The sequence below is a fragment of the Sminthopsis crassicaudata genome, chromosome 1, assembly GCF_048593235.1.
Source record: "Sminthopsis crassicaudata isolate SCR6 chromosome 1, ASM4859323v1, whole genome shotgun sequence".
Lineage (NCBI taxonomy): Eukaryota > Metazoa > Chordata > Mammalia > Dasyuromorphia > Dasyuridae > Sminthopsis > Sminthopsis crassicaudata.
In genome coordinates, this window is record NC_133617.1 from 394,281,137 (window position 1) to 394,302,637 (window position 21,501).

The window sequence follows — 21,501 nt, forward strand, 5'->3', positions numbered from 1 at the left end:
GAAAACCAGACCTTACCTTCACGGAGTTACATTCTCCGGCAGAGGATAAACATGCAAGCCGTTAATCTGAGCAAGAACATTCACAACTAAGGGGATCTGGGAAGGCGGAGCAATCAGAGCGAAATAAAGAAAATCTTAGAACTTAAAGGATAAAAAAAGAGAAATTTAATAGCAAATGGAAAGTACATTTGTACATCGGAAAGTAACTATTGGACCGCTAGGGGGCGCCGTGGATAGCGCACCACACCTGGAGCCAAGAGGACCTGAGTTCAAATTTGCAGTTAGACACTAGCTGTGTTACTCTAGGCAAGTTTTAACCCTGTCTGTTTTCTCACCCGGGAAAATGAGCTGGAGAAGAAAATGGCAAACTACTCCAGTATCTCTGGCAAGAAAAGTACAAGTGGGACTTCAAAGATTAAGCCGTGAGTGAAAAATATTTAATTGCATCTATCTGTGAAACAGCACAGAATGGAAAGTGGTCATGCGAGCCTAGGTGAGTGCTGCTTCTAACCAACACTGGCTGCATGAGCCTCTTGAGCCTCTATTTCCTCATCTGCCAGTGGGAAGAGAATAGCACCTACAGCACAGGGCTAGTGTGAGGATTAAATAAGAGCCCATACAGAGCGGTGCACCTTTGAGTGACGGGTTAGCTAGCCCTAGATATTTAGGCAGATTTTTTTTTTTTTTTTTTTTACTAGATTTAACTATATTATCTTTCAAAACACTCCAGGGATGCAAACCCATATTCATTCCAGCCACCATACTAACCACTTCTACAGCCACATATGTGCACCAAATTTCTTGTGTCTGTAATCACAAATGAAATATACTTAAAACCTCCCTCTCTAAAAATCACTAGCAATTATTCAGCACACATTTGTCAAATATGCAGTTGGTGCAGATCCATGTGGGTAGAGGAAGGTGAGGGGGAGACAGCACTAGATCCCCTCACTGCCACTGACAGCATCAGTGTTGGAAAGGTGTGCTTGTGGCCAGCTGAAGCACCATCTTTTGTAATTGAGACAGCTCAATTCTCCTCTGCTTCACTTACCACATGTATTGATCCTATGGAACAAGTCCCATGTGTGGACTTGGTGCTAGAGAAGGCAGAGAGGTTTATCACATCCTTACTTTGAAAGGACGTGGTCTACTAGAGAAGATGGTAAATTGTGTCTCCTGCCTGCAATCTCCATCCTATTCAACCTTCAAAACCAAATTCCTGCCAAAAAACTGTTGCTGAATAATCCTGCTCTCCTGAACTTTCTCTCCTTCATGACTTCCTGAAACTTTTGTGGCCAGTTTGATACAGAGTCATTTGTAAGATTGCTCTTCCCAAATAGTGGTTAAGTCCCTTGAGGGAGAGCCTCATTTTTTTGTTGCCCCTTTCCCAATGTCCTAGCAATGGTCTCTCAAATCGTCAAAGGCTAGTTTCCCATCCAGGGAATCTATACTCTGTGCACCAGGATTCTTTGTTTGGTCCCTTTCCTCAGGCCAGAAAGCTGAAGAAAAATCCTTCCCTGTCTCCCCTTTCTCCAGCACCTGCACACATTTTCTGGATGAATATCACAGGGGGGAAAAAGGGGAAAGGAGCAGTGGGATGCTCCACAGGATACAGGCCAGAATTTTGCAAACTTTGTTTTTCAGTTTTCATTTTTTTAGGGAAATGTGTGAGTCTTGGGCCCTGAAGTACAATGTAACATTAATAAGAAAATCGGACAAGTATCAGGTGGAAGCAGAGCTATCTGTCTTTGTAGCCCTGACTAATGGCTCATGCAGACTAGTGTACATCTCCAAGTGACTGGGGTTAGACTCTAAGAAGCAACCTTCGAGGCACCCACTGCTCACAAGCCCAGTGATTGCCCTCCTGAGGTTATCTTCCCCAGACAGCATACCTCCCTCCAAAGGGAGGACCCATTCCCAAGCCAGGAAGAGGCTAGCCTTGTCTGTAGGTGGGACAGAAAAAAGACTATCCTCTGTGAATCCAAATCCAAGCTCACATGCTAACTCATCAAAATCTACATGGCTGGGAGGATACCAAGGGAGAGAAATTTGGTCTCAGCGGACTTGGCCTTATGACTATTACAACAGAGGTTGTTGGGTTACCATAGCAACCTCCTCCAAGGACCATTTGGAAATCCATAACCTTCTGTCAGAGAGCTGAAAAGGAGCAATTACTCCTGGCAGTTAATGCCCCCAGAGGATGCTGGAAGGTTAGAAATAGCAAGCTGCCCTACTCAGAAATAGGCCTAAGGAAAGAGGTTGCCCAGAGCTCAGAGAAGGGGCGTTAAGCTGAATGGCTTTTCTCTCTAAAGCTTCCTCTAGCAGCACACAAGGAAGGGACAGGGAAGCAGCAGGGACAGAGATCAAATCTGCTAGGTCTAGAACAAAGTGGGAGATGTCCTTAGTGCTAGGTTATGATATGTGTGTGAGGGGAAATAAAGACAAATCTCTCTTCCACGCCCTTTATTTTCTTAAAAAGAACTCGATGTATTTTCACTGTGATCCTTACAGCATCTCTATGAGGTAAACATTATCACTTTACAAATGGAGAAACTGACCCCCTGCAGATGTTGTAACTTGTTATCCTGATGCATATCTAGTGGCCTGGATAAGTTTAAAAGCCAGGGTCCAACTCAGACCAGTCTTCTTTCTACAAGATGCCAGTGGTCTGGGCTGCTTTACAAGATGGAAGCACTGACAGATGAATCCCTATTGCCCAAAGGGGCAGCAGCAGTGCTCAGACATCAGGAGAAGCCAGTGTGAGTTTGCTCTAACAAACAGGAGTCTGGAGCAAGATGCTAAAGAGAAGCCAACAGGGCCTCAAAAGTCATGCACTGGATTGGAAATGTGAGGGCCAGCATTTTAAGCCATGGACAGAAACTACTGATGAGAAATGGTAGGTTGTCTTCCCTTTGGGTAGTGGTCATGTTTCCTTTGGAGCTCAGGGAAACCAATTTTACAGTGGTCTTTCCAATAACTAATTAATATTAAGCGGATCAAACCCAGCTTCAGTGTGCACAAACACTTATTTTATTGAAAAGTGTTTATCCCATCATAAAATTATATGGCTTTGGATAATGAACATGATAATCAAACAAAAAGCAGGTGAGAAGTTGTATTTCTTGGGATCCCAACCCAGACTTCGTTCTTCCTGGGCTGGAAAGGAGCAGCATTGGCAGCAGGACACTGGTCCAAATGATGTCTGAGCAGCATGGGGAACAGCCAGTGATAAAATGAGATATCCCAGGCTGAGGCGCTTGGCTAGATTCTCCAAAGCCATGCTGGAGCTGGGAGCATCCTGTTAACCCAGACTTTACTAGTGAAGGCTGGTGACTAGCAGAGCCTCCTAAGATCTCTCTCACACCCAGAAAAAACCCAAGGCCCCTTACTACTATGAAAACACCAACTGCCTCTAACGAATGTGTCAAGAAATGGCACGGGTAGTCCAACAATTGGGAGTATAGAGTAGCAGGAGCATTGGCTCTTGAGGAACTTGTTCCCAAACTGGAAGTTGGGACACACAGAACCAGAAACCCACTCCTCCATGCCATAAAGTTAGTTGGTTCTCTTCTAGGACCCACTTTGGATTTTGGCCTGTACTTTCTTGAGTTGAATCAATCCAGTCCCTACCTAGGAATGGCCTGGGGACACAACCCGGAGAGCAAATGTTTGGGGCATATTTATTTAGGAGATTAAAGATGGCCAAAACCTCTCTCTCCTCCAGCCCTTTGACCACCAGGCCTGGGCTCTTGAAACCACCTCAGCAGAAACTATATGTCACTCCCAGTGACAGAAACCTCTTGACAATATGAGGCAGAGCTAGCTACACAATGCCAATCCCAGGACAGATCCTAGCTGAATAGGACAGTGTACTAATACTACCTCTTCTTTTATGCATTTTTATGCCTCTGCTTGTAATCTAGGGGCTAGAGAAGTTTAAGAGATTGTTGTAGGGAAATGCAGCACCCCCTTTTTCTATTCATAAAGGAAAATCACAACTTAGCCTCAAATGGAAAATATCTATTTTAAATACATGAGGCCTTCCCTTTAAAGTAAACTAAGTAAATAAAACACAGACCCTTGATGTCAGTAAAAACCAAGCATAAAACACTGCTCCAGATACACAGAACCAGGGCTGGAAAGTATCTAGGCTGTGACTCTAAAATAGATCCTTTTTTAAAAATAGATTACTGCATAAAAAGGTAGTTTACATAACACTATTGCAACAGCACAACGTAAACTGCCCTACCCTGAGTGTACTTGAAAGGTTCAAGTCTTGCTCCCTGCTTAATTGACTGCTTCTCACCCCTGACTCAGACTCAGAGGCACTGAGTGCCAAAAGGAAAGGGACGGACAACAGACATGGATATGACAGGGAGATCATTCCTCGCAGAAAATTTTTCAAGAGATATGCCTTTATAGAAAGGGAGAGGAAGAGAAAAAGGAAGTAGAGGGAGAAAAGGCATGAATTCTAGCCCACATTGAGAGTGAGGATGGGGGCAGCTAGGCAGCACAGTGGATAGAGCACCAGCCCTGAAGTTAGGAGGACCTGAGTTCAAATCTGGCCTCAGATACTTCCTAGCTGTGTGATCCTGGGCAAGTTACTTAAAATTGCCTCAGAAAAAAAAAAAAAAAAAAAAAAAAAAAAAAGATTGAGGATGAAGAAATCTGACATAAAAAGTCACTTTTCAAAGTGTGAGGTCCCAGCAATAGAAAATATAAAATTTCCAGTTTAAATGGGAAACAAAATTACTTTTTTTCATGCCCTAATGAGTATGCATACTGAAGCGATTAACAAGGGTTGATTATTTCATTAGTCCAAAATCTGGGTCACTCGTGGTGGAAAAATCCTAATCGTCTCCCTCACTCCAGGTGCTGTCCCCCAACCTATCCTCATTCTTAGATCCAAGTTTCAGCATGCATTTCAGCATAGGAAACCTTAGAGCTCCAAGGTAGGAAGAAGAAGGTTGACTGGCTAAAGAGAATTCCAAGTTCTTGAGGCCACATGCCTCCCCACCACAGGCTCTTTTGGAATTCCCTAATCCTATAATGCCAGCATGGCACAAACCCCTAGAGCAGAGCAAAGCACCTGGCACTCTACAGTCAAGGAAAGAGGCCAAGGGCATGAGGCTGGGAGGAGGAAGATGGAGATGCAGGAACATCTTAGCCAGCTAAGGAAAAAAGATGTGGCCCAGAATCCTGCTAGAGATGCTACTTTGGGAATCAGTGTGTCAGATACAGATGAGTAAGCATGGGCCAGGGCCCAACTTGTGACTAATGGAGGGAGATTTGTACTGCTGAGAACCCCAAAGGCTGTATTTCTGCGGTCTTTCTGGGTGTCAACTTTCCCCACTATAAGCCTAGGCTGAAAGTTGGGGTCAGAGGGAAATATCTTCCTGTTGACCACCATAGGCTTTCTCTGGAGCTTTGCTGGTTCCCTTCCCCTCACACATGTTAGCCTAAAATCAAGCTGGGAAGATAGAGATCCTACTTCCTGATGCCAGCCCCAAGCCTCTTTTCAGAGTTAGATGGCTTCTTTAGGTGACTGAGCCTGAAAACTGCAAAAACTCTAAAAATATAAGCTATGATCTGAGGGAGGTCCATCTGCTTTCTCAGTGCCTCCTAAGGACCCTGAGATTGGGAACACTGAGTTTAGAGGAGATAGTGAGGTGGGGAAAGTGGGAGGTGGGTGTATCACGAAACACCAGTCCAGGCTATAGAACGTGCTCTGAGGCAGAAGCAGGCAGAGCTCTTCAGGGAGTGTTCCTCCAGGATAGGGGCAGCCCTGATATGCCCTGGCAGGATGGTGAAGAGGAGCCAATTACAGCAACAGTATCTGGTGGGACCCAGACCCTCCCCTTACTTGTTCTTCATCAGGGTCTTATAAAGGGTGAATCCAAGTACTGCAGCCACAGTGGCCCCCAGGGTCATCCGGAGCCAAAAAGAGGCTGTTCGAAGTTCTAAATCACTCAAGTGCCTGTAGGAAAGGAGAACACATAAACATTTGATGAACTCATTCATTTCCCCAGTGCTTTCCCTTGAGCACTATCATCCTCTCCCACAAATAGTCTTTCTTCGGTTATTCTCATTTCTATTTAAAAAAAAAAAAAAAAAAAAAAAAAAAAAAAAAAAAAAGGCCGATTCCAGCCAAAAGAACATAGGAAAATCCCAAAGCTCTTAATTCAAAGACTGATGTAAACCCTGGAATAAAAACTATTTACTTGCCAAGAGCAATTGCCCACATTCTTTACTCTGAGCCCAGGACAGTAAAGCAGATGAGGAAGCACTTCCCACCAGCGTTCATTGGGCATGATGGACAACATGGGGCTAAGAGCCTTCCTGCTTATAGACTTGCATTGATAATGCACACTTTACAAGTATTCTATTCTCCACTTTTGTGGGGTTTTTTGTTTTTTTTTGAGGACTACTTATGGCATATTTCTAACCTGACGCTAGTGTCTTGGAATAACCATCCAGGTTCTCCCCTAAAGTCTCAGACCTTGATGACACTGGCAGTGAAAAATGACCAGAGGGCAGAATGGTCTGGCCTGGAAGTCATCTCCTAAGCAGGATGGGGAAGAAGACAAGAATTGACTTCTCTCATGATTCACTCTAAGGGGGATGAAAAACACATTGCAGGTATTCCAGAAATATCAATAACTAGGTTCTAATTGTGTTCAAAATGATTGAATAAACAGGGAAAAGGAGATGAAATATCCTATAAAAGGTCCCCCGGCCTATGAAATCCTTGAGCTTATTACTCTAAATGACATAGGTCAGTTAAATTATTGTAGTGGGAAAAGCACTAATCTAGGAATTAGAAGCAGGACTGAATCTCAGTTGCTCTTGTGACTCTGAGCAAGTCTCTGAGGTTCACTTTCCCCATCCATATGGGGTTAATGATCCTCTCCCTGACCATCTCATAGAGTTGTTAGGAGTGAGTAGCAAATGAGTAAATGGATGTAAAGCACTCTGAAAAATAATGTATTCGTGTAAAACATTATTGTTTCCCTCTTATAATCCACTTAGCACAGTTTATAATAAATGCTTGTTTCCTCCCTTCCCTTTCCTTTCTTCAAGGGGCATCAAATTCCCCAAGAAAGCCCTAAGAGGCTGATTCTCCCATTGGACCCCAAGGACACTGAAGTCTGAATATTTTGGTTTAAAATGACAACTCTCTAGTCAAGATGCTAGCCATGGTACCCACGGGAAAGTGGCCAAAGTTGCCAGCCGGGTGAAAATAGTGGTGCTAGGAGCACTAGGACCCCTGCTGGTGAAAGAGCATGGTGGAGGGAGATGGTGCCTGTAGCAGAACTCAGCTGGGGACATCCCGTGTTGTGGGATCACTTCTGGCAGATCAGACTTGGAGGCCACAAAGAGGCAAGGGATCTGTCCGTCCATGTAGTATTGCTACAGAAAGGAAGAGAACTCAGGTCAGTGTGAAGACTATCTCTATAGGCTCATTAGGGAGAAGGCTCTTAGAACTCCAAGGTTTCTGGTGAAAGTACACCTCACCAGGCAGATGGCCAGGCATTGAAGAAATGCCTACAACTATGACAGATGGGCACGCTGCCATGTGTAAGCCCATGCCCTCCCCATACCAGGCTCAGTTCTGACCTGAACAGCAAGCCCTGTGCACCTTTCCTTTCTAAGAAAAGGATCTGAAGCAAATGAATGACTTGCCTTATAAATACTGGTGCAGTAGGTGAAGGATTTAGGGTCATTCGCAGCAAACATCAAGCAGGCGACATCACAGGCTGTACTGGTTGCTGTGGTGAATTGTGTATCTGCTTCTACCTCAGACAGCTGAGGGATAGGAAGACAACAAAGGTAGGGAGCACTGAGTCAGCTCTCAGCAGGCCAGAGTCCAATAAGCTGCAGGTCACTTTCCCATCAGCCCAGGGCCAGAAAAGAAGGCCTCCCACAGCTAAATAAGAATCCCAGAGGTTCCTCTGCTCAGGAGCTAGACCTGCACCTACTAGTTCAAATTCTCACTTGATCACCTTGCCTTTGACCGTGGTCAAGTTCCTTATTACATCTAGTTGGGTCTTTAGCTATAAGCAACAAAGAGATCTGCATGCACGAGGGATGCCCAACTATCATGATAGATGTAGAATGTGTCCAAAATGCAAATATAGGTCTTCAAGAAAACTCCATTTCTTAGGCACCATACAGTTTCCCTTACTGTTGGAGACTTAGCTACCAGAGCAGTGACCCTTAACCTTCCTCCCCAGGAAAGAAGAGTTCTCAAGCACATATACTCCAAGCAGATGGACCTCCCTCAAATCTTTTTAAGAGTTTTCAGGCTCAGTCACCTAAGGAAGCTAGAAGGAAGTTTTTGGGGCAGCTAAGGTGGTGTAGTGGATAGAGCACCAGCGTTGAAGTCAGGAGGATCGAGTTCAAATCTGGCCTCAGACACTTACCACTTCCTACCTCTGTGACCCTGGGCAAGTCACTTAATCCCAATTGCCTTAGCAAAAATAAATAAAATTTTAAAAATAAAATAAAACCCAGCTACCTTTCTATTTGTCTGAAAAGAGGCTTGGGGCTGGCTTCAGGAAGTGGGATCTCTCTATCTCCCTGATTGATTTTAGGTCATGAATGAAGGGAAGAGAATCAACAAAGTATCTCTAGGGGTCAACTGGAAAATATTTCCTTCTGAGACCAATTTCAGCCTAGGTTTACAATGCAGAGAGTTGACACCCAGAAGTTATATACTTTCAAGTGCAAAGATCCCAAAGTGATGAAATTGCACTATGTGGGGAAGGAATGACATCCCAATCCAAAAAGCAGGTATTAGACAGTCCCTGATTATAGTTCAGACAAAACTCCCATTCGTAGAGCTGTCTAAAGGAATTGCAGTCCCATCTCCTGGCACAGCTGGATGTTTATTTCCAGGGAGGAATAGGCCCTTCCCTGAGCTGCCATCACCTCTGAATAGCCCCACACTTACTATTAAATATTTCTCCTGCCCGTTGACTTGCACTGTGTTGATGACATGGAAGGACTGTTCTCCTGGGTGCTTCCTGAGGGCCTGCAACCAAGGCAGGCACAGGTGAACAGAAGGAAATCAAAATGATAAAACATATACCCAAAAGGTTCCCCCATCTCCATATCTAACAGGGTCTGCCCCCCTCACTTAGGGATGAGAGAACATGAGACACCGTGGCTTTGCTAGCTAAAGAACAAGATTGATAAGACAGTGAGACAGATAGATGGATCCATATACACAGAGGGAAATGGGACAAACTCACCTCTAAGTTCTTCCCAAGAAAGGCCTGTAGGAATGCTGACTTGCCTACACCCCGAGCACCAATCACTTTACAAAGAAAGACATTCCTCTGCGTCTGTCCCTTTTCCAGGTCCATCTTCTTCTCTCTGGTGACTTTAACAGGGAAAACATATGATGTGGTCAATGAGCACAAGGGGGTGTCTAAGGATCCCTCACATTCCGTGGGAATTGAAGAAAGGCTACCCACCTGTGATGGCATGTGTCTGAGAGTCTTGCTCACATAGAATAGGGTAACCCAAGTAACCAAGGTGCTCCAGGCAGTGATGAATGTTTAGGTAGGTTACTAACCTGGGAAAGCATGAAAAAAGAATGCAGCCAGTTATGTTGAAGAAGGGAACAGCAAGTGAAGTCTAAAGTGAACATGTGTTAAGGGGATGGATAGGGACTACGCTTACGTCCACTGGCAGAGGAATCCATGCAGGGAAAGCAGGCCTTTATCATTGGTGCATACCGTATTGTAGAGTTCAGGGCCCCAAGGCAGAGAAGGGAATGGGCTAAAGAAGCTCTGAAGCTCAGAAGGGGAGAGGGCTCCATCTTGGTCCTAGAAACACAAAAGTGTCTCAAGTAACCACCTTGAAAAGGGTGGTCCAATGCAGCTAGGATGACTAGCTATAGGTGCATCATGACTAAGGAGGTAGAACAGGCAGGGAAATGTGTTTATGGTTTTGACATGGACATGTGGGAGAAACTGCGGAGAGACATGCAAGATCTAGTGAAGAAAATAACAGTGGTTGTTCTGGGTGAATTTGAAAGGTGTTTTTATTCTCACCTTGTCATGCTTCTCAAACATCTTTTGCAAAAACTGGTAACCAAAGTGATTGAGCTCAGTGGTACAGCCAGGAGGAACACGGATCCTGGAGGCGGAGAAGGAAAATTGTTAGGGTGGGTGTGGAATGAGGAGATGGGGCCTAAAGCAATTAACTACTTACTCAACCCTGACAGAGGACTGGGGATTACTCTCAAGTTATAGCTTCCACTGGTGACTACTGTTAACAAATGGCTTATTCAGAATACCATGCTGACATAACTAGGTCAGCAAATAAATACATACAAATTAATTCTGACCTAGATCCACTTAAACTAAAGGTTTGTAAACCATCCCTCTTTGAAACCTCTAAGAGTAGGAACTCAGTAAAAGCTGACCTGTCCAGGGAAGGTACAAGCTCACTGTGGCCAACTTTCCAGGGATGTTACTGCATTGTTTACCATAACTGTACTTCCAATAGGAAGGCAGCTACCATCTGTCCAATTAGTACAAAGACTTTTATATTCTATTGTATTTTTATTTATTCTGTTAAATATTTTCCAATTATTTTTAAAAGCATTTTATTTTTCCCAATTACTCGTAAAGATAGGAAGGGCTCAACATCATTTTCTCCCTCTTTTCCTCCTCTCCAGGATGGCAAGCAATTTGATTTAAGTTATACAAGTACAGTCATGTAAATATGTTTCCACATTACCCCTGTTGTGAAAGAAGAAATAGAACATATGGGAAAAGCCATGAAAAACAAACAAATAAAAGAGAAAAGAGTAGGCTTTGTTCTGCATTCAGACTCCATAGTTCTTCTTCTGGATGTAAATAGCCTTTTCCATCATGAGTGTTTGGAACTGGTAGCCCTGTATTACTGAGAAGAGTTAAGTCAATCATAGCAGATCATGGCAAAATGTTGCTGTTATTGTATTATGTAGCCTCTTAATTGTCCACCTCTGAGGCAATGATTCTGGAAAACAAGTCACATACAGCAACGGAGACTGGGCCTCTTTCTTCCTATAGACCTCGATGTCTACAACGATTTTCTTCCTGATGACAGGAAACCTATTGTGCTTGGGCACTGAGCTAAGATGACTGGGGAATAACAGCAGCAAACTCTAATGTGACTGAATCAGGGATTGGTTATTGTGCTAAATATGTTTTATGTTTGAGATAATGTTCAGATTTGCCATTCTGTTTGGAAAACATGGTTGTCTGGCTGCAATTTTATGACCCCAACTACAACAAGCCTTCTTGACACACGGTGGCTGAGACAGCCCCAGGGGAATCATCACACGGAGAACATTGGCCTTTTCTGTACTCGGTTATGGTACACCTGGTAAAGAAGCGGTGACTAGGACTACCAGCTTCATTCATCAAGTGAAAGGAGGTCCTATTACGCTTGAATAGCAGGGTGATCCCACCACATCCCATGAGGTTAACGAGGGAGGCACAGAGCCTGGCTTCCTAGGGAAACCAAAGCTTAGCATGATTCTCTAGCTCCTTCCCCTTCAGACCTCAGAGTGTCACATACAGTGGGTGAAGATAGTCATCAGTCAGCTGCAGCTCATCATCATAGCCAAAGCGGCGTAGGATGGTCCAGGTGGTCTCATGACGGCCCCTCTGAATGAAGAGGGTATTCAGAAAGAGGAAACCTGTAGGAGAAGTAGAGGCAGCAATTATAAAGGCAATCCATAGCCAGGGAGCAATTTCAGATGTGTTATCAAACCTCTGAAAATTAGGGCTGAGGCAAGCTCCCTTGACCAGGCCAAATGGATCAAGCAATATAATGGACATTGAGGAAATGGAATACATTCCCATATAATTTTTCACTCACAGTGACTGCAGGCAAGTCAGCTAAACTTTTGGAGACCTCATTAAAATCATTATAATCTTAAAAAAGAAAATCCAAGTCATCCAGGACAGGAAGAGAGCTCTGTGTATACCAGCCTATACTCAAAGCAGAATCTGATAATATAACAGGGAGCAAAGCCACCTCCCTGTCTGCCTGTGTTCCTGGTGTGGACAACCTAATGGTTGTCTTGAAGTAAGAAGTAAGAAGTGAGGGGAGACATACATATAAGTCAAAAATTACCATCCAAACTCAGCCCATCATCCTTCACACCATCTGTTGTGTTCTTACACACCACCATCTTCACATCCTCCAGGGCTTGGGGGGCCAAAGGATTTCCAAAGCATGATTTCTGACCCCAAGGGAAACAGAGATATTACATTAAGAGAGTGAATAAGGCAAAGATCTTCAGCACTATTGCTACATAGAAAAGCCTGCAAACACCTAGTTAGACACAGCTCTGAGCTGTAAACCCAGAAGAAAGGAGAACTGGCAGGGCTGTTCTAAATGAATGTGACAAGGTAGGAGCAGCAAGTAGAAAATGCCAAAATACTCGAGGAGATGCTTCTAACACAGCAGTAGTCTTTGCTATAGTTAGAGCGATTCCATGATGTGCTCACCTGAAAGTAATTGAGCTCATCATCACTCAGCACCTGGTTGTTGTCCTGGTCAGAGAGTCTGAAGATGCGGGTGAGTGCTTGAGCACAAGCTGGTCTTAGCTGTGAGGAAACAAACTAAAACTTGTCCACCTAACAAAGTCACATGAAGCCAATCCCTAAACCACAAAGAAGCCAAACATTCCTGGAAATGGAAGGACTTAGGAAATAGAATTGGGCAGGCAATCTTCTCTACTTCCCATTACCCACTTGGTAAATTAGGCAGCACTTCTTCTCTCTGCTCTTATCATTCCATTCTTGGTCACACTTAACTAAGAGCACATGAGGTTTAAAAAACAACAACAACAACAACAACAACAACAACAAACAAGGAAGATAATATAGCCATCTATTTTGTCCTGGGAGCAGCTCAGGCAAGGGTTGAGAAGGGAAAGAAGCCAAACTTGGAGTTAAAACCAGGGCTGAGGAGTATATGCCTGAAATAACATATGGTTCTGTTGTCTCCCACTGATACAAATGTTTCAGAACTGGCTATCTTCCCTTGGATAGCATTTGTGGATTGCACCACAAAACACTATGATTGTTGGAAGGATACAAGTGAAATGTACAAAACATGGTACCAATAGGAGTTCCAGTTAAAAGGGCTCTGTGTTTCTTTGGCCTAGGGGTATCTTTAGCTGGTAGGACTCAGTCTTGAGCTTTTGGTTCATGTTAAAACTAAACGAAAGTTCTAGGCCAACTAGAAAAGGTACTGAATATTACAATGAGGAACTCTGGATTCTAATTCCAGCTATGCTAAATAACTCATTTTCCTCTTTCTAGGTTTGTTCCCTTATCTGTAAAATAAGCTGGTTAAACAAAGTAATCTGCCATTCTATGATCTCTGATCAAAAGACTATACCAGTTTGAGCTGCCTTTCCTGCAACAGGCTTGAAAACAAAAAACAGAAATATTAAAGGATTAAATAGGTGAATGTTCAAGTGGTCAGCATTCAGATACTTCTGGCTTCAAAGGGGATGCCAAACCCAAGTGGGCCTTCATCTTTACACAGATACCTAACATTCTCACCTGCTTCTCCTCTGGATCATACAACGGGGCAGTAGGGTGTAAAACTGCCTTTTGAGCATAATAGAACAATTCCGAGATGTTTTTCAAGTTCTTGGCAGAACACTAGGAGAAACACAACAAAACAGAGTGTGAGCAAGGAACACAACTATTCCTCAAGATTCCAGAAGATGGATCTGAGATCAGAAGAAATCAAGTCGGAGATACCATTCAAGAACAAAACTGAAGTAACATAGAACTGCTACCATCACTATTCTTATTAGTAGCAATATACAGCTTTGCTCAGGAGAATTCTTCCCTGCTCTGTTTTGAAAACTGGAACAATTCATCTGGCTGTAAATCATGGGATGAATACACAAAAGGATGACCCTGGATTACTTCCTCCTGTCAAGGAGAAAGTTTGACTTTGGCCTGGCATTTAAAATCTCTCCATAAACTGGCTCAAATTTCCTTTCCTAGCCTTACTTTCCACTACTCCCTACCAAGAATTTCTTTAGTAAAGCAAATTATTTAACTTCTCTCCAAAACACCTTTCACTGTTCCTCTACTTCCTTTAACTTGTATTGTTTCCCTTTCCACCACCTGGATATTATTCTCACTCCTTTACATTTGTCCTAATCCTGTCCATTCATAAACACACAGTTCAAATCCCCACTTCCTACAGGAAGCTTTCCCTGACCACAGCAGCTGGTGATTTTTCTCTCCTTTTTACAATAGAAATGAAATGAATTCCTGACTCCTATGGCTTTTCTTGGCTATCTCATTTGTTGCTTGAAGCATGCTTTCTTTTTATGTCTTATCCTTAAACTAGACTAAAGACTCTTAAAGGCAGACATCATGATTTTTTTGGATTCTCTATGGTCCTACAACAATGATAAAACATACAGGGACTACAGAGGAAACAAGGTAGAAACAATCCCAGATCTAACATATGTCCCTTATTAAATTGGTGATTTAACCAGATTCCTTCACAATAAGGGAGGAACTATGCTAAAGTGATCCTTTTGTCATTTTACTTTTTAAAAATAGCAGCTTTTTATTTTTCAAAATGCATGCAAAGGTAGTTTTCCACATTTATCCTTGCAAAATCTCATGTTCCATATTTTTCTCCTTCCCCCCTCCCTGAAGCAGCAAGAAATCCAAGATAGATTAAACATATCATTTATTTCTACTTCTTGTTTGTGGCCTCTCCAGTCCTGGTTTATCACTCACCTCTACACATGTCTCTATCTCAGAAAACTGATTCATGATTGGCAGAATGGTCTCCATGGAGCTTCCAGAACGTAGGTCTGACTTGTTTCCCACCAGAATGATAGGGATTCTGGGAAGATAATAAAAAATGGAGGATTTTCAGAGGGGAAGGATTGGGAGAGCAGTGGATAGACTTAATTGTTATCTACTAGTCCTCCAATCCTTCCCCTCTGAAAAGTCTCCCAAGTACAAGTGATGGAAAGGGTTGTGCTTGGAATACAGACCATACCAAAGCCACCTCCCATTCATTTCAGAATAATCACATTTAGTACCTGGGCCCTTTATCTGCTTTCCCATTCACCAATGGAATCCACTTTGTTCGGATCTGAAAAATGAATCACCCCCCCCAGCATTCAGGAAACAGTTATTGAGCACCTGCCATATAGATGAATAAGAGAGATCTTATCCCAAGGAAACTTTCTTTCTAGAAATAAGTGACTAGATATAAGGGACTGATTTAAACTGAGCCTGTGATTTTACAGCAATAAGGAATTCCCTCTACCAATGCAAGGGAATACTGCCTTTGAAACTTATAGCCATTAAAGAATAGCCTAGAGTAGTGGTATCAAAATCAAACATAAATAGATCCTTGTAGCTGCATAACAACTTGGAAAACTACAAATTAATGTTATCAATATTATAATATATTTTTATTTATTTTGTTAAAATTCTTCCCAATTACATTTTTTTCCCCCTCCCTGAGGCTGGGGTTAAGTGACTTGCCCAGGGTCACACAGCTAGGAAGTATTAAGTGTCTGAGATCAGATTTGACCTCAGGTCCTCCTGAATTCAGGGCTGGTGCTCTATCCACTGCGCCACCTAGCTGCCCCCCTAATTACATTTTAATCTGGTTCTAGCAGTACTCTGGAATAGTGGCCCTTGAATCTGACACCTCTAGTAAAGTAAGTGTTTTGCCCAGAGTTACAGAGACAGTATGTGCCAGAAATAGGACTTAACCCCGGTCTTCCAGGTTTTGAAGTCAGTTCTTTATCCACTGAGCCATTCTGACTTTTAAATGGAGATATGTGCACAAATAGCTACAAAATGAGGCAAGTACAATTAGTTTCATGGAAGTTAAATGGAGAGAAAAACTGACTTTTAGCTGGGTGAATCAGGGAAAATTTAATAATGAGGTATTACATTTGAATCAATATCACAACTGCCAAAAGGACACATCTTGGGCAAAGACATACTTTAGCTCCAAATTCCCAATGAAGGAAGCAACCTGCCCTGGGCTGTCAGTTTGGTTAACAGCAATCTCCCATGAATACTAGACCACATTGTTCTTGGTACAGATCCAGAAGACCTTGCCCTTTGACCAGAGGCTTTCTACTTTATATAGTTTATCCTTAAGAGAACAGGGTGGCCCCTCAGGGATATGCTCAACTTTCACCAGGCAAGAGGGAAACCTTGCAAAATGCCCCTTATTTACTCACTGGCCCCTCTAAAGTGAGTAATGATTTATGCCAGATGGCAAAGAAAATAAAATTAACTGCCTGCAATCCTTCCAGAGAAGAGAGTAGGCAACACAAAATATGAGAGCTCTCGACCTTACAACCAGTTCTGTAATATTCCTTAGATATTATAGAGAAGGCTATGCAGTCATAAGGACTTTTCCCCTTTCTCTCAGCCTTTACAAATTTCCCTGTTTTTTTGTTTTGTTTTGTTTTGTTTTTTAAAACAACTTACAGCTATAGGGGAAAAGGTAAAGGGATGTGAAGACAGGGAGAGGTGTAAACCTGTCTGCTTTTAGTTGACTTTGGGCAAATATTAAAAGAGAATTTAAAATTATTCTTAAAATGAGGTTTAATGGTTCCAATGTAGATTCCAATCACAAGTTTTTGTGACCCCAATAACAAATTATTGAGAAGTAGCTGCTTCACAAAACTTCTATAAAAAAGTCTTGGCAATAAGGTAACCCAAAGAGCTCCCTTAACACTTATATTTGATTCCAATCATTCCTTCAATAGACTGTATGTGGTTCTACATGGATTTGTGTCTTCTGCTTCTTCTGGATTTCTCCTCCTCACCCTGTCCTATATCACCTCTTATTATTGGTCTCTGTACATAGTGGGAGCTAATCATTGTGGATCAACTTCTAAGAGAAAGCAGCAATTGTAGGTCCTATGAAACAGTTTGAGTGTGAAAACTATCTTACCTTCTCAATGGTGGAATCCTCAGAAACATCATACACCATGCACACTACATTTGCCTTTAAAAAGAATATATAATGGGAATGAAATATTAGAAGCTGGACCACCCAATACCTAGAACAAGGAGATCGTTGCTCTTACAAAATCTTCCCATCTTTCTTTTTCCCTATTGATCATTACATTCCATACCCTCCTGCTTAAGTGTTGCCAGGCTTAGTTCAGGAGTTGAGACCTCTACCCTGGACTGGCATTTTATTCGTGGTCCATATGCAATAAAAGATGATTCTAATAAGTGGGGTGACTAAGCATTGGCCTATCAAAGCCAGTCACTTTCCAAAGAAAACCCTTGTAAAGCTCATACCCTAGAATCTTAGAATATTAGAAAAAAAAAGGGCTTTAATGTTTGCCTAAGTCTAACCCTGTTCACAATATGGATGGAAGCCTCATTGGAGACCTGAAATAAAGGGGAGGAACTTATCTAAGGTCATAAAGAAAGTAAGTGGCAAAGCCATGATGAGAACCAAGTTTCCAGATTACTGTTGGTTTGTTGTTTTTTTTCCCCACCACATTCTAACACATTAGCTCTTTCTATTTCCCATTTTACTCCATAGTTTATAATCTCACCTTGTGGATCTCATCCTGTAGCTCTTCTTCCGTCTGTTCTGTTTCTGAAATGAAAAGACACCATTACCCAATGTTGAATCACCCACTTGTACTTGATCCCTGGATCAGGTCAGGATAGAACAACGGTGTGCAGGATGATTTCCACCGAGGAAGCTGCTTCTGGGAGCAGATATGGACTGCAGTGTTTGCCCCGGGACACAGAGGGGAAGGGACCTACCTGAGTAATCAACAATGTGAGTGGGCACCTTCTCAGGGGTAACATCAGCTGGAATTGTGATCTCTTCAGCTCGAGGGGGAACCTTAGAAAAACAAATGTTTACATAAGGGCAGAGATGATTTGTAGGTAAAGAGTAGGATTTTACAGTGAAAATAGAATATGCCAGTAAAAATCTTACAACTTCTAGTCTCAAGAGTGAGACAAACTCCTGAGGCATAAAGACACAAAAGCTAGATAACATAAAATCTTTCTCAGACCAATTACTGTCCACTGTCCACAAATCATTACACCCATTGTTCCAGGAACCACTAAGTAACTTTTCCCTTGTGATTCAGGGGAAATCTTGATAAACATGATGGGAAAAACTTAGTAGCCTAGCCACTTGCTTTCATCAATTCCCTCAAGTCAGGACTGAGATAAAAAATAATCCCTTTAAAAACGGTGACATTCAACCTAGCCTGGCAACTTGCAAGCAACCTGGAAGCTGCAGAAGAAATGAGACGTCCCATAACACTGGCCATCAGTCCCTTACAAATATTCCTTATAAGGCATGGAGTCCAAGACTATTTTCATGTCCTATCATTATCCTCTAACTAAAAAAGAAAAAATGACCTTGCATGGGTATAAGCTCAGAGGATTATAAATTTATAGCTAGAGGAACTGGAAACTGAGTGGATGCCCATCAATTGGAGAATGGCTGAATAAATTGTGGGATATGAATGTTATGGAGTATTATTGTTCTGTAAGAAATGACCAGCAGAAGGATCTCAGAAAGGCCTGGAGAAATTTACATGAACTGATGCTGAGTGAAATGAACAGAACCAAGAGATCACTATACACTTCAACAACAATGTTATACGATGATCAATTCTGATGGACAAGGCCCTCTTCAACAATGAGATGAACCAAATCAGTTCCAATACAGCAGTAATGAACTGAACCAGTTATGCCCAGCAAAAGAACTCTGGGAGGTGACTATGAACCACTACATAGAATTCCTAATCCCTCTATTTTTGTCTGCCTGCATTTTTTATTTCCTTCACTGGCTAATTGTACACTATTTCAAAGTCTGATTCTTTTTGTGCAGCAAAATAACTGTATGGACATGTATACATATATTGTATTTAACATATACTTTATCATATTTAACAGGTATTGGTCTACCTGCCATTGGAGGGGGGGGGCGAAGGAGGGGGAAAATTAGAACAAAAGGTTTGGCAATTGTCAATGCTGAAAAATTACCCATGCATATATCTGGTAAATAGAAAACTATAATAAAAAAATAAATGCATTTATAGCCAGAAAGGACCCAAAAGGTCATCTAGTCCTACCCTAAATATCCCCCTCCTTTCCTCTTCCCATTTCATGGATGAGGAAACAGTTCCAAAGAGACCATGGTCATGGGCAGGAAATAGCCTAGATTCAGACTCAGGTTCTCCAAAGCCCATTTAGCCACCCCCCCTGCTTGAGAAGCCTCAGCATCCCCCTATTGTAACTCTTCACCATTTGGCTAACCTTTTAAAGGTTACTTCCCACCACATATTGTATGAATCAACTAACCTAGCATGCTTGCTGGTCTCTAAGACAACATTCCAGCTCCATATCTTTTCCTATTCCATACTTGGAAGAGGAATCTCTGTCATCTCCACCTCTCAGAACATCTTTAATCTGTTCAATGTTAAATTCAAAAGCATTTTTTTTAAAAGAGGCGTTTTCTTAATTCCTCAATCTTAGTCACCTCCCTGGGTCCCAGCAAATAACTTTGTATTTGTTTTGTATAAGTTAGGTATTTGTGTATTTATGAACATGATGTATCCCTGGTAGAACAGAAGCTCCTTCTAGGCAGGAACTGTCTGTATTTGTATTCTCAGTGGCTATGTGTCACATAGCAGGTGCTTAATAAAGTCTCTGCTGCTCTCATTATCTGCCTCTATTCCTTATTCTCCTCCCCCCCACAAGCCAGAGTAATTTAATTCGGGGTGAGTGACTGCCCAGATGGCAGAAATACAAAATAAGAAAATCAAATCACAGGCCTTAGGGAAGTCACAATTTTACTGCCTGAGAACAGGCAGTATGGTTTCCATAGTTCTATGCAAACCCCATACAAATGAAAGAAAACAAGGACTCCCCACCTCCTTCACCCATCGGGGTGACCTAAAGCCTCTTGAAGGCGGCGGACCCAGAGCTGCTTAGGGCTGAAGCTGCCGTTCCTTGCCAGTAATCTCTGCAGGCAGTGCTGCTTACTAAGTGCCCAGAGCAGCTTCTCACAGGGCACAGGCTTAAGGAGGAGGCACACGTCGCGGCTGATCCCAGCACCTCCGCACAAAGCAGCTAATCCCGGGCAGGGTAAGCAGAAGCAGACTACTCTGGCTGGGAGATCTCCCAGTCCGACTCCTCCACTGGCGGGACGCTGGGCGCAGCCATGTAAGGTGGCGGGTAACAAGGAAATTACGGTAGGCAGGGAAATGGTAAAGTCAGAGCCGCAGTTCGGGCCCTGCACTCCCACGCCGTCCCGAGGAGCGGCGTTCCGATCCTGCCCCGGCTGCTCCCGAGACTGGGGCCGGACTCTTTGTGGGCCCCGTCCCCTGCTCCGTACAGATAGCCGACTAGATGCCTTTAATGTTCTTTCCAGGTCTAAAGTTCTGGGGGGGTCCGCCATGCTCCCTCTGCCTTTCATTTGGGGGTTCCATGACCTTACACAGTTGTCCCCTTAGCATTCCCCAACATTTTACAGAAGGGGGACACAGAGGATTCCTGAGTCTTCCCCCACAGCGGCGGAGGGGTCCCCCAGTGAGAAGCCCCCGGCCCACCACGCCCCCGGAGCGGAGTCACCGTCTTCCCGGGAGCAGACCCCTCCCGCCCGAGCCAGCCGCCGGACAGCAGCCCCGGGCGAGCCCCCGCCCCCACCGGGGCCCGGCGGCGCACGGAGACCTCCACGAGGCCGAGGGCGGCCCCGGGTCCCGATCCCGATCCCGATCCGGCCGCTTTTACGTGACTCAGAGCCGGCGGCGCCCGGAGCCCCCGCTCCCCACTCTGCAAAGTGCGGCCGGGCATGCCGGCGCGGGGCGGCACTCACCTCCTCCGGGAACTCCTCGCCCACCAGGGCCATGATCAGGGAAGTCTTCCCCACCTGGGCTGCAGGAGGAGACGGGAGGGGGCGGGTCAGCGCAGCGCCCTCCCGGCCCCTCGCCCAAGGTCAAGCCAGGAGCTTTCTCCCCTTTCTCCCCTCTCCCCCCTCCCCCGCCGCCCGCGGACGCCCGGGCTGACTGGACCCGGCCCCCCGCCGCCGTGCTCACCCTCGCCCAGCAGCAGGATCCGCACGTCCCGCTTCATGGTTCCAGGAGAGGCCACGGCTACACTCCGCCGGCCGCTGGCCACCCTCAAACCGCACTTCCGGCCCAGCTCCTGCTCGGCCCGCCTGCCTGCACCAGAGAGCGCCGCGGAGCCGGCTCCGGCCTAGAGCGGCTCCCAGCAGCCACGGCGCACACGCAGCGGCGCCATCTCGTGCTCCACGATGGGCACTGCACCCAGGCCGCTAGCGGCGGACCTGCTTTCTCCCCAAGGCCTCAGTGGAAGTGTTTATAAGGCACTCTGCAGCTGCAGAAGAGGCGTGCGTCTTCATGCCCACTGTCATGTCTGAGGAGGACTGTTGCGGTGGGTAAAAAATGATTTTTTAGAA

General features: G+C 44.1%; 1 protein-coding gene across 1 annotated transcript; it reads right to left on the reverse strand.

Moving 5' to 3' along the window:
* Positions 1 to 3,007: 3,007 nt before the first annotated feature.
* Positions 3,008 to 21,249, reverse strand: RHOT2 (ras homolog family member T2). Its single transcript, XM_074279783.1, has 19 exons — positions 21,119 to 21,249; positions 20,899 to 20,957; positions 17,823 to 17,904; positions 17,606 to 17,649; positions 16,987 to 17,040; positions 15,101 to 15,153; positions 14,790 to 14,898; positions 13,581 to 13,682; positions 12,516 to 12,614; positions 12,139 to 12,247; positions 11,578 to 11,698; positions 10,062 to 10,146; positions 9,688 to 9,833; positions 9,480 to 9,580; positions 9,255 to 9,385; positions 8,954 to 9,034; positions 7,684 to 7,806; positions 7,208 to 7,410; positions 3,008 to 5,977 (listed from the first exon to the last, which is right to left on the reverse strand). The coding sequence occupies exons 1-19, from the start codon at positions 21,153 to 21,155 to the stop codon at positions 5,860 to 5,862; spliced, it is 1,857 nt and encodes a 618-aa protein (XP_074135884.1). The 5' UTR covers positions 21,156 to 21,249; the 3' UTR covers positions 3,008 to 5,859.
* Between the last annotated feature and the right edge of the window lie 252 nt (positions 21,250 to 21,501).

What these genes read in the sequence shown, in the direction of transcription:
- RHOT2 (XM_074279783.1), bottom strand. Translation starts at nt 21,155, where the DNA reads ATGAAGCGGGACGTGCGGATCCTGCTGCTGGGCGAGG. An exon ending in TGTTTGAGAAGCATGACAAG is followed by an intron (nt 9,834 to 10,061) that starts GTGAGAATAAAA and finishes TTGTGTTTCTAG; the next exon opens with GACCAAGATGGAGCCCTCTC. An exon ending in GGATTCCTCTGCCAGTGGAC is followed by an intron (nt 9,581 to 9,687) that starts GTAAGCGTAGTC and finishes ATGCTTTCCCAG; the next exon opens with GTTAGTAACCTACCTAAACA.